The following is an 11,217-nucleotide window of genomic DNA, read 5'->3' as shown; positions in this document are numbered from 1 at the left end:
TTTTTTTGTCCGGATCAGACAGCTTCCATCCCGGAAGGTTTAAGCATTTGAAATGGTACTTCAGCTTTTACCAGAGTATATTTTTAGATGAGTATTTGCACTTTTACTTTCTCTCACAAACCCACAAGCATTTAGTGAATGATACACAAGTTCATGTTTCACAGCAAACCAAACATAACGAAAAATCCAGGGAGTAGTTGTGTCCTGTCATGGTATTTTATGAGTTGTGACCACAAAAATGACTGAAAATTGTTCGTTTTGTTCATTTGATTTGAAATAAATATATCATTCCCTACTTTTGACCACAGGTATTTCCTTGCTGGTGATGTCAGAAGCAGTATTTACCACCAGAAAGATGACACGAACGGTATTTTCAACTAGGAAGCTCGTATCTACCGTCTTTCTGATGGGACATGAACGCATCAACAGACCCAACATGCTTCACTGAGCCAGTCGGCTTCTTATCTCCTGGTCGGCCATGTTGGACCCGGCCTGGCTCCGGTTGCATGTAGTGAGTGATGATAAGGGTGAAGCCCGGCGTAAGTGCTGCTTAATAGCTCCCATACTGGACTGGGGATTATGGGGTTGAAGCTATAAGCTAAGTGCACCTTAGTGAACGAGACGGGGTAATGATGCCTTAACGGGGCTAATGTTGACATGGGCCGGTCGCACTGGAGAGGGTCAGGTTTCACGGAGATGATACCAGCAGAGTGGAGTGTGTTACGGATAAATTAAGGTTTCTGTGTTTGCACTGGGCTGCTGAGATCCAAGTGAGTCCTGCAGTACAACACCGTCTTAAAGGTCCCATATTCTCCACTTTCCACAGTTTTATTCAAAGCTGTGTGTGTGGTGTCATGAACCAAAAACACTCTCAATCCATTTCTCCACGTTCATTTTCCAGCATCTCTCTGAGCCTTACCAAGAACAGGCTGTTTCTGTCGCCGTGTCTTTAAGGCTCATTAATATTAACGACCCCTCTGTTCCGATTGGCTAACCGTTTCGAGAGTGAAACGTGAGACGCCGCGGCCCGGCGGCTACAGGTAGGGAAAACTCTCCGGTAATAAACACTTTGTTAGTCTATTATTTCTTACAAAAATGATAATGATGTTAGACACACTCAGGTGGCTCCCTCTTGATATAAGACGTCAATTTCACTGGTACCAATTTATTTTTAAATGCATTAACTTTAACTATCCCTATTGTCTAAAACAATTAAATTAACAATCAAATTACTCACTAAGACGCTCTGATCAGATCCTCTTTATAGTCCCCTTTGTATCTAAGGAAGTTGGTAAAAAAAGCTTTTATGTTTCGGGCTCCTTTTGATTGGAATAAGTTACCTGTAAATATCCGTTCTCTGTCATCATTTCGCTTATTTAAAAATGTTTTGTTTTCTCATCTTAAAACAGATTGCCTATGTTTTCAGTAATGCCATCACTGTTCCTTTATTTCCTTTATTTATAGATTGATCCTTTTCTTTTTTACTGATTGTGTCTAGTCTAAGGTTGAAACTTCTTTTGTTATTTAGGGTTAGGGTTGTTATTTGTTTTGTCATTGTTGTGTTATATATTATTGTGTATATAGTATATAGTATATAGTATTGTGTCTTGTACTGTTCTGTTTCCCATTTGTTTTGTGAGTATTTGTTTGGGACCCCCTTGAAAACGAGATGATACATCTCAAGGGATTTATCCTGATATAATAAATTTCTCTATAATGAGCGAACCTTTGTCATGTGTCAAAATATTCCCAGCAGCTACGATGGAGTTTGATATGAGAAAATGTTTCAGGATGTAAAACATCAGCGGTAAGCGTCAGGTTTTGGTGTCAGTCCCTCAGAATCAAAGAGCGAGGGCTTCTTTCTAGAGCCGCCATTTTGCACCGAGAGACGTTCAACAATCATACAGGGAGAAATCCATCGTAGAAGAAGAAGAGAGACCAGTTTCTCCACCCACAGGAGCAGGAGAGAGACCAGAATGCATTGCAGCAGAGAGACAGGCTGCGGTTTGAGTAATGGGGAGACTCTCACTTCTTCTGTGCTCTGCTGTCACTCTCTCTCTCTCCGCCCTCAGCTGGAATGTATTGAACATCACAGATTGATGAGATCTAACAGTGTGAGAGGATCTGAGGTGGATTTCCCTTTAATCTCTTGAAAGGTTTGGTGTGTGTTGAATACACTATAGTCCGATAGTGGCTGGGCAACATAACTGTCCATACCACTGTACGGCTGGAAACTATTATTCACAACAAACATCACACCAGGTGAAGTGGGGCTATAATCACTTAAAATGTGTATTGCATTTCAAACCTGTAAATATTACCCCCTCTTTCTTTTCTCTTTTTTTCTCCCTCATCTGTTTTGTTTATATATATATATATATGTGTGTGTGTGTGTGTGTGTGTATAAATTGTTTATTATACTTACCATTGAACTTCTGTTTTGATATGCTATATTGTAAGTATTGTAAATTTATAATGGTGCAATAAGTTAGGGGTACTTTTGGGCTAATTGGGTGAAATTTTGTTAAAATATATTATAAACTGTATGACTGTATCTTGTATTACCTAAAAAACAGACTTTGAACAAAAAAAAAAAAGTGTATTGGACTGAACTGAACGATATTTTTTACAAACTTGTAGGGAAATTTCAAACTTTTCAAAAACCTAGAAATGATTAGCTATCCTTTCCATGAATTACACAAACATGGTCATAGATACTGGTTGTTATAGAGTATGTATGCATGTGTGTGTATGTATGTATGTGTATATAAGTGTATGTATGTGTGTATATGTGTATGTATGTGTGTGTGTGTGTGTGTGTATGCATGTATATATGTATACATATAGAGAGAGATGTATAGATGTATAAAGAGAGAGTTTCATGTGGTTTTGTTGAAAATGTATTTGGTTTTTGTCATTTTTATATTATGTTTTAATTTGGGTGGGTGGGTGTTACCTTGGTAACAGCTAATGGGGATCCAAATAAACAATAAACAATAAACACAGACCTCAGAAAATCGTATGACCCCGGGCCTGTGATGTCAACATGTCATGACCCCATATCCCATAAAAACCCCTTTATATAATATAAACAAAATACATGACCAGTAATCTGAAAATCAAGGTCTTTTTTTTTCTTAATTCCTCAGAGGTCCAGTCACATCAACAAATCCACATCTGATTCTTCGCCAGGCACATTTCCTGACAGCGCTGTTTGTTTTTCGCCACGTAGAATTACACAACCTCTAATGTATTTCCATAATTACAACAACTCCTGTATCATTTCTCAGTGTAATTAAGTCTGTTTTTACCAGAGCTTCCGCCGTCAACCTGCATATCGCTCTCTCAGTAAAACTCATTACTGTAATCATCATGCAAGACAGCTTCCCTCGCTGGAAAAAAACCAAAAAAACTCTCTAATTCCTCCTTGTGCGACTTATTATAGCTCCAATAAAACTGTGAAACAGGCTAGTTTCTACTCCACAGTGAGGGGGGAGAAAAAGGAGTTGTACAGTAATTAAAGCACACACACCCTTCCGGCTGAGATTAAAAAAAAAAACAACAACAACACATTGGCGTCGTGCCAGTCTGGACTTAAGTTTCCAGGCGAGTCGGGAAATAAAACTAGTTAGATGAGAGAGGGAAAGGCCAGAGGAGGACAGACGGGACGATATCGAAGCGTATTCCTCTTCATTACGATCCTCTGCTCCGGACTGGAGGCGTTTAAGGAGGTTCTGAAAGTTATGTGATGATCGCCCTGACGGGAAGGGACGGGCCGCACACGGGACGGGCCATTTCTGAAGCATTAAGTCATGCTTTTTAATCTGTATTTATCCGGGCGGGGGGGGGGGGGGAAGGTTTATCGAGCGCACATGCAACTCTGCTTCACACCCACGCAATTACAGTTACAGGTCTGGGAATCCGAAGCCGTTTTTTTGTCAAAGAAAACAGACAAAACATGGATGCGCTGACAAAAACAGAATCATGTTGAACAAACACAGAGACGGGCCTAAGGGTGCTAAGGGTCGAGACGGGGGGGGGGGGGTTCCCAGCCACTCTCGGGATGTGAAGTAGCAGCCATCCAATCACAAGCCTGCTTCTCTAACCTTTAGGCTATACGGCCGCCCCGGGATTCACAGGACTCGTAAACCTGGCTCGGTGTGTCTGGAGAACAACGTCAGTGAGTGTTCAGTTTATTAAAACCATCCTCCTGACGCTGACTCACAGCTTCTTGCACAATCCGCGTCTCCGTTGTGCTTTCCCTCGTTCGATACCCAGAAATCCTAGTGCAGCGAGGTCAGTGAACGTCCTGCCCAGTGTCCATACCCAACAAGAGATTCTCATTCGGGCCAATCTACAGCGTCTCAAATCGTAGGGATGGGACGCTCTTCTCTGTTGCATGATTTAGGCGGATAACGGCGGGTGTATTTTTTTACGAAAAATCTGGCATATTGCAGCGTTAACAGGTGAAATGTATAAGGAATCACCTGGATTCCCACCTGGTCGCTCGACTCCATGGAAACAGCAGCAGGTGGCCATCTAAACTTCAACATTTATTTTTTCTCATATTCTCATATTTGATTCTATTTCATTGCGTTGCGTTATCTTTGAGCGTTTGATCACTCTTACAAGAAATTGTTCATTGCATTTGACAGGCAGGAAACCATTTACATCTCACTTCACCCTTTTGTCATAAATGTTTTCTTCTATTTTTTCTATCTATCTATCTATCTATCTATCTATCTATCTATCTATCTATGGAATCTGCAATCCATCAAAGAGAAGTTATGAAGAACATTCGGTTAAAAATGCCTCGTAATTTATAAGAAAAAGTTCAAACCCACTCTAACCCGCCTCTTTCATCTCTCTCTCTCTCTCTCTCTCTCTCTCTCTCTCTCTCTCTCATACCATCCATCCGTCTCTTTCTTGTTGTAACTCACCCGGTCTCCAGGTCTGACGAGCGGCTCCTGTTTGGTTCCCAGTTTGTGGAGCAGGTTGTAGGCCACCTTCGTACTTCTGGACCACAGTTTACCTGCGAGAAGATCCACAGATCAGCGTTATTAAGAAAACACGCTGCGTCCTGCAGGCAGATCACCGGAAACCACCGGCCGCTTTTAGAAAAGGTTCAAAACGAGCAAATCCAAGTCAAAGTTGTGATTTATGAAAAAATTTATCCAGCAGCAAATTTAGCCAAAAATCAGTGGGCTGAGTGCCTCCAATTTTTGTGATATATCAAAGGATTAAACTAATTTCTGTAACTATACAAGATGAAATTAAGTACGAAGTAAGAAATTATAATTAGTACCTAATAAATATTGTTTTGTTGTTTTTCTTTATTGGAGTTTTTCAGATTATTCTACAGTGGAAGCAAGGATAAAATCAAAGACCAGTTTTATAAATGAGGCCCCATCTGCAAAAAATTACTGCATTGACTTGACACTCAACGTCAAAAAAAAAAACCCTTCCAACTCTCAAATATTTGAGGTGCGATTGATTTACCCTGTGGATCTGTACGTAGATGATTACCCAGATCCCGTTACACCGAGCAAGACCAAGCGCACCTCATGAATTTGAGATAATTGGAGCCAGGTACGGCGAGACCGTAAACCCACCGCAAAAGACTTTCAAAGAAGACAGAACCAGGGCACATCAGACAGTATGGAAGTCATATAGGCCACATCAGTATGTCGTTACACAGATAAAGGGTATCAGCATTTCCACTGGTGGAATTCAGGCCTAATTTCTTGTTATTTTCAGCGCTCACGCAACTGAAAGGTAACGTGAACCGACCCTGAACTTTCACCCTTTTCCCCCTTTTGCCCCTTTTGCCCCTTTTGAAAGAGAAACCAATCAAAAACAAAAACTTTCAATATCTGCCCGTACACATAAAGGTATTAATATTATCAAACCGTAACGATCGGTTTCAATTTGCCTGTGAAAATTGAGTTTTCTCCGTTCATTAAAGTCCCAACAATAGATTGTGTTTCCACCCATTGTTGTTTTACCTAATTCAGACTGGCAGATGCAGATATTATGCATGACCAATCGAGCGTGACTTCCTTATTGTTTTGTGTGATAAATGAGGCTTTTTTTTTTTTTAAGATTTGTCAGAATTAATGAATTGAAGAGGCTTTATCCGCGGGGGAAAGGAGCCTGTTGGAAGAAGATGTGCAGAGTGAGAAGAAGCGAACAGAGAGGTTTGTTTCTGGCTCGGCTGCGGTGACGTGTCGGAGGAGGAGGACCGGGTCCAGCCGGTGGGACCGGACTCTGAAGACAGCCGAGTTCAAAAAGAATTCAAAGGTGCTCAAAAAAAAAAAAAAAAAAGAAGCCATTTGGGTCTTTTGAGGAGGATGAAATGGCTTTGAAAAAAACAGAATAAAGTCGTTTTGTTTTTTTTCCACTTGGACTTCACTGGAGACTGGAGAGCAATAACTGCCTAAAATCTGCCTAGCAACTGCTTACCGCTTACTTTGATGTGGTATTTGGAAGTTTCCAGAGAATGTTTCTTATCAAAAGACCTGAGATCTATTGGTCATGGTAAGTCATGATGATTGAAACAAGTCATAATTAACTGTATACTGCTTAAATCTATCAGAATGTATTAAAATTACTCAAGGGCTATACTGTACTACATACAGGCTTAAATACAATGATTAAAAGACTGTTATGTGATATTGTCACTTGAAAAATAAAGACTATTGTAAATAGGAAAATAGGAAAATGTCACTATTTTTTAAGGCCTTATGATAGATATTACTTTCTATATCGCTCCATAACAAGAATCAAACTCACGCCAACATTCATTTTGTATTCTACATTATTAAAACAGTGGATGTGTGTGTGCTTGGGGAGTTGTTTAAAGTGTTTTTGCTCAATCCCATTTGAACACTTTGTTTCCAAAATGCTATACATCCATTTTGGGGGAAAAAGGGAAAAAGAAAATTACCTGAACTCAATATTTCTGAGACTCAGAGGTTTCAGTCTGTAGAACTGTCACCATTTTGTCAACGAAGGACTTGAGTTACCTACGACTCCGAGGCTTTTTCCTTCTGAGTTCAGTAAGCGTGTGTCAGTTTTTCCAGATGGTGTACGTTTCATTTTGAAAGCGCGGCTCTTCATATGTTGTTGCCGTTCGGAGCGGCCCGTGAGTTGCTGACTCCAGCCTTCCTCTGTGATTCAGTGTTTGGCGGCGGGGGGGGAACAGCGGGCGCCATGAAGACCCGCTGCCAGAGGGATGAGTAAGGCGACGAAGCAAAGCCCGACGCAGCCTGAGCTCATGACCGATCCCTACCCACAATGCCACCCAAAACCAGCTGTGTGGTTATTCAGGGTAACGTCTGGTGGGCGGTGAGGGACACGAATAACTGTGTGTTCACACTGAGAGCAACAAGTCAGCAAGTCATTTCATTTCCTATAGAGCTGAGTGACATGGGAAACTCAACTCGACTTGAAGCTGGACACGGCTGAACTTTTCATGGTCATCAGCTGTCAAAACCAGAGGTGTGACCAAGTCAACTTTGCTTGAGTCCCAAGTCAGTTTCAAGTCTTGAGGCACAAGTCTCAGGTCAAGTCTCAAGTCTAAATGTAGATCACCAAGTCAAGTCCAAGTCAAGTCCATGTCATTAATGTCAAGTCTCAAGTCTAAATGTAGAACAGCAAGTCAAGTCAGAACAAATCAAGAGTCCAGTATCAATTTAATATCTTAAAGAAAATTAAATATCTCGGACTTTTCAATGCAATATGGTTTTAATAGGATAAAAACTTGGTAAGAGCATCATGAGTTTGATTTCTATAATCAGTTTCAACTTCAATAAATTCAATCATTCCATACAAATTCAGAAAACAGAATTTAAATTCAGTCGTCCGCTGGAACAAATCTCATCACTTTCAATCTAAGTCATTTACACAAACACAAGATCTCAAGTCAAGACTTTAGAAACCTTTTCAAGTCATCAAAGTCAAGTCCCAAGTCACCAGAACCCAAGTCAAGTCGCCGTCAGAGCCTCTGGCCCCGCCCACAATCAGTCAGAATAGAAGCATCACATCTGTCAAGTAAGCAGCAGGTCTGTGGGAGAGTCATGAATAAGGAAAAGGTTTTCTGCAGCTGCGATACGACAGATACGTCTTCCTCTCTGATGAGTCTCGCTCCATGACCGCCTGCAGCAGACAGCAGTCCTGCATAAACATCTTCAGGCTGGAAACACCAGAGGCGACATCAGAACCCATAACAGCTTTCAGCACCAACACACTGCAGAGCTGAGGGAGTTTCATGTGTAGAAGAAGAAGACGAAACCAATTTACTCACAGATACCGGAACTAGTCTTTCTGCAAATCTCTCATAGGTAAACATGTTTATGTGTATTTTATGTGTACTTTAACAGGTAACAACAAAAAAACAAACAAGAAGCAAAACAAGAAAATCCATCAAATAGGCAAAAAAATAAATAACATACGGTAAATTCTTGACAAACAAAAAGTAGTTAATATTACATGTTCCAAAAGGAGTAGGAAGAAGAAAAAAACGTATTTTGTTCTGCTCCCTTTCTCTAATAAGTAATAAAATGTTTCTTCTTCTTAAACTGATTTATATTTGTACTTTGTACTATGCTCTACATGGCTGTATCTAAATATAGTGTCAATAGGGTAATATAATATAGGGTCCTGATGCAGGTTGGCTGCCTGGCTCAAAGGCACTTGGGCAGTAACAGTGTGCAGTCAGTGTGGATGAGACAGCAGACGCCCAACATCCACAACATGCTCCTCTTCCTCCTTTCACAAGCCAGGAGGAGAGGTTTCTTGCTGGCTTGTTAAAAACTTCTACCGACATCTCGCTGAAGAGAGTCCAGATCTAATCAGAGCTACACAGAGCCAGGATCTGGTTCTTCAGGACAAGACGGATAAATCAAGCCATGAAACGCTCATCCAGCAGCCTGGTGTCCTTCTAAACTGAGAGGAGGAGAAACTAAACTGTCCAGTCCTCTATCGCTCTTTCAACAAAAGGAATACTTTCGTTCTAAAATGAGATATTTGAGAAAAAGTGGCAGCTACTCTCTCTCTAAAAAAAACAAATAGTAAATCACATAAGTCCTTGTTTGACAAAAGCAAAACACATTTACAGACTGGACGATCTGGTCGATATTTTAGAGATAATGAATGATGAACTTCATTTAATGATCGTTTTCCCCAAATGGATATGCATCGCTTTGGAAAGACTGGACCTCGATTATCACTTTAAGCTCTGAGCGAAGTGAATAAAGGAAACAAGACTCGCTCATCACCGTCGTTTCCGTGATCCGAGCCGACAGTGAAACCTGCTGCCTGCTGAGACGGAGGCTCCGAGTTTCGAGGGTAATGAAGGATTCAAAAGCAGGAATATGACATTATGACAAGATGCTATGAGTTTTGACACAATAAAACTGCTGTCAAAAAGACGCATCATTCAAGTCGAGATTGTTTATAGATGAGCTTTTTAACATTAGAAAGGCCAGTGGATGTTTGGGGATCTAACAGAAACCCATCAATTAATAGGAATCAATGTAGTTCTAGCTACTATTTCCTTACATGATATTTAAAATCTATCAACACTGGTTTGTACAGTAACTTGTTCTTGGAAAAGACATGGAGAGACGTTTTGAAAGCGGAGATACACTACCAGTCAAAAGTATTTTTACTATTTTCCACATATTTTCCACATAGAATAACAGTAAAGACATCAAAACTATGAAATAACACAAATGGAATTATGCAGTGACCAAAAAAAGTGTTAAACAAATCAAAACTATCTTATATTTTAGATTAAAATTTAAAGTAGCCGCCCTTTGCCTTGATGGAAAGGAAAAGGCTTTGGAAAGAAATTCATTCATAGGATCAACTTCACTATTTATATTTGTCTAAGAGACAAAATTTCAAGCATTTAAGCAGAAGCCTTTAGATCAAAATGGCTTTAAGAGAATGAGAAACATAGAAGATTCAATCAGGTGGGTCCAGACTTTTGACTGGTAGTGTATTTTAATGCTAAATTTCAAAAATACTGTTGGTGCTTTCTGGTCCTTTCTGATGTTAAAAACAGGATTGCTGCAAAGTGTTTTACAGATATAACAGATAGAAACATGGATAATAAAAGCAAGAGAGACGGTGTGCGCCCACTACGACATTTGGAAACGTTACGATCCTTATCCATAATGTGATTTTTTTTTTTGCTAAATAACATTATCCGTGCTGTTTTCTGTGGATTAAAAGAAGCTCCAGAAAGTCTTTGTTTGGTGCGAGCGAGATGAAAACTTTTTTTGTGAATAAAAATGTTTCCATCCTGCCAATTAGGCGGGGTTATCTGCAGTGCAGCGTGGCGAGGGGTAACTGTGAGGACAAAGAGAGAGAGAGAGAATACGCTATCATGCATTGTGTGTGTGTGTGTGTGTGTGTGTGTGTTCTCCAGGGGGCGGAGCGCGGCCTGACAGCAAGGAACTAAACAAGTTTGTCCTTGTCGGCCGACATCAAAGGGAAGACACCGCAGGAACGAAAGATAAAACGAGATAGAGAGAGGAGGGAGAGAGAGAGAGAGAGAGGCGAGAGAGATGGAGATTGAGATTGAGATTCAGCACTGCACACCAGTTTTGCACACACACACACACACACACACACACGCTGTCTCACCCATTTTCTTGTCTCTGTGGTGGAAGGCTCCTGAGTGCTGGCTGAAGACATTTCACAGTCTGGTGAGCGCTCATATCTCTCCCATCATCTGCTGCGAGCTCACTCCGCACAGATCAGTGTGTTCAGATACACACACACACATACACACACACACTGCACACACACACACACTGCACACACACACACTGCACACACACACACTGCACGCCTATTTGAAGAAAGTTGGCACTCTAGGGATGAAGTTGCTGGCCTATTCCTGTTATTCCTGTGGGGGAATGTTTGTGTGTGTGTGTGTGTGTGTGCGTGTGTGAGTGTGTATACTTGTGTGTGCTCATATACAGTACATTGTACAAGTGTGTATGCCCACCAACTTCAATATGTGCACATTTGTGTGTGTGTTCAGGCGAATGAATTGAATGAATACGTGTGTGGATAGAAGTGTGTATATGTGTGTGTGTGTGTATCTGGGGCCCCCCTGGTGTCGCTTCATTCTCACCGCTGTACAGCAGGGAGGTCTGACTCTAAATTCATGCGGACCGCTAAATCAATCCCCCCACTCCCCCT

The 11,217-nt window shown here is 40.9% G+C and overlaps 1 protein-coding gene across 1 annotated transcript in view; it reads right to left on the bottom strand.

Moving 5' to 3' along the window:
- LOC139924064 (disco-interacting protein 2 homolog C) overlaps positions 1–11,217 on the bottom strand; it is a 241,252-nt gene that overhangs the window by 59,339 nt on the left and 170,696 nt on the right. Inside the window, exon 10 of the mRNA XM_078287890.1 lies at positions 4,941–5,032. Within this exon, the coding sequence (XP_078144016.1) occupies positions 4,941–5,032 (92 nt within the window). The remainder of the gene's footprint in view (positions 1–4,940; positions 5,033–11,217) is intronic.

This window comes from Centroberyx gerrardi, chromosome 13, assembly GCF_048128805.1.
Source record: "Centroberyx gerrardi isolate f3 chromosome 13, fCenGer3.hap1.cur.20231027, whole genome shotgun sequence".
Taxonomy (NCBI): domain Eukaryota; kingdom Metazoa; phylum Chordata; class Actinopteri; order Beryciformes; family Berycidae; genus Centroberyx; species Centroberyx gerrardi.
This window is presented reverse-complemented; position numbering and strand designations above follow the sequence as displayed.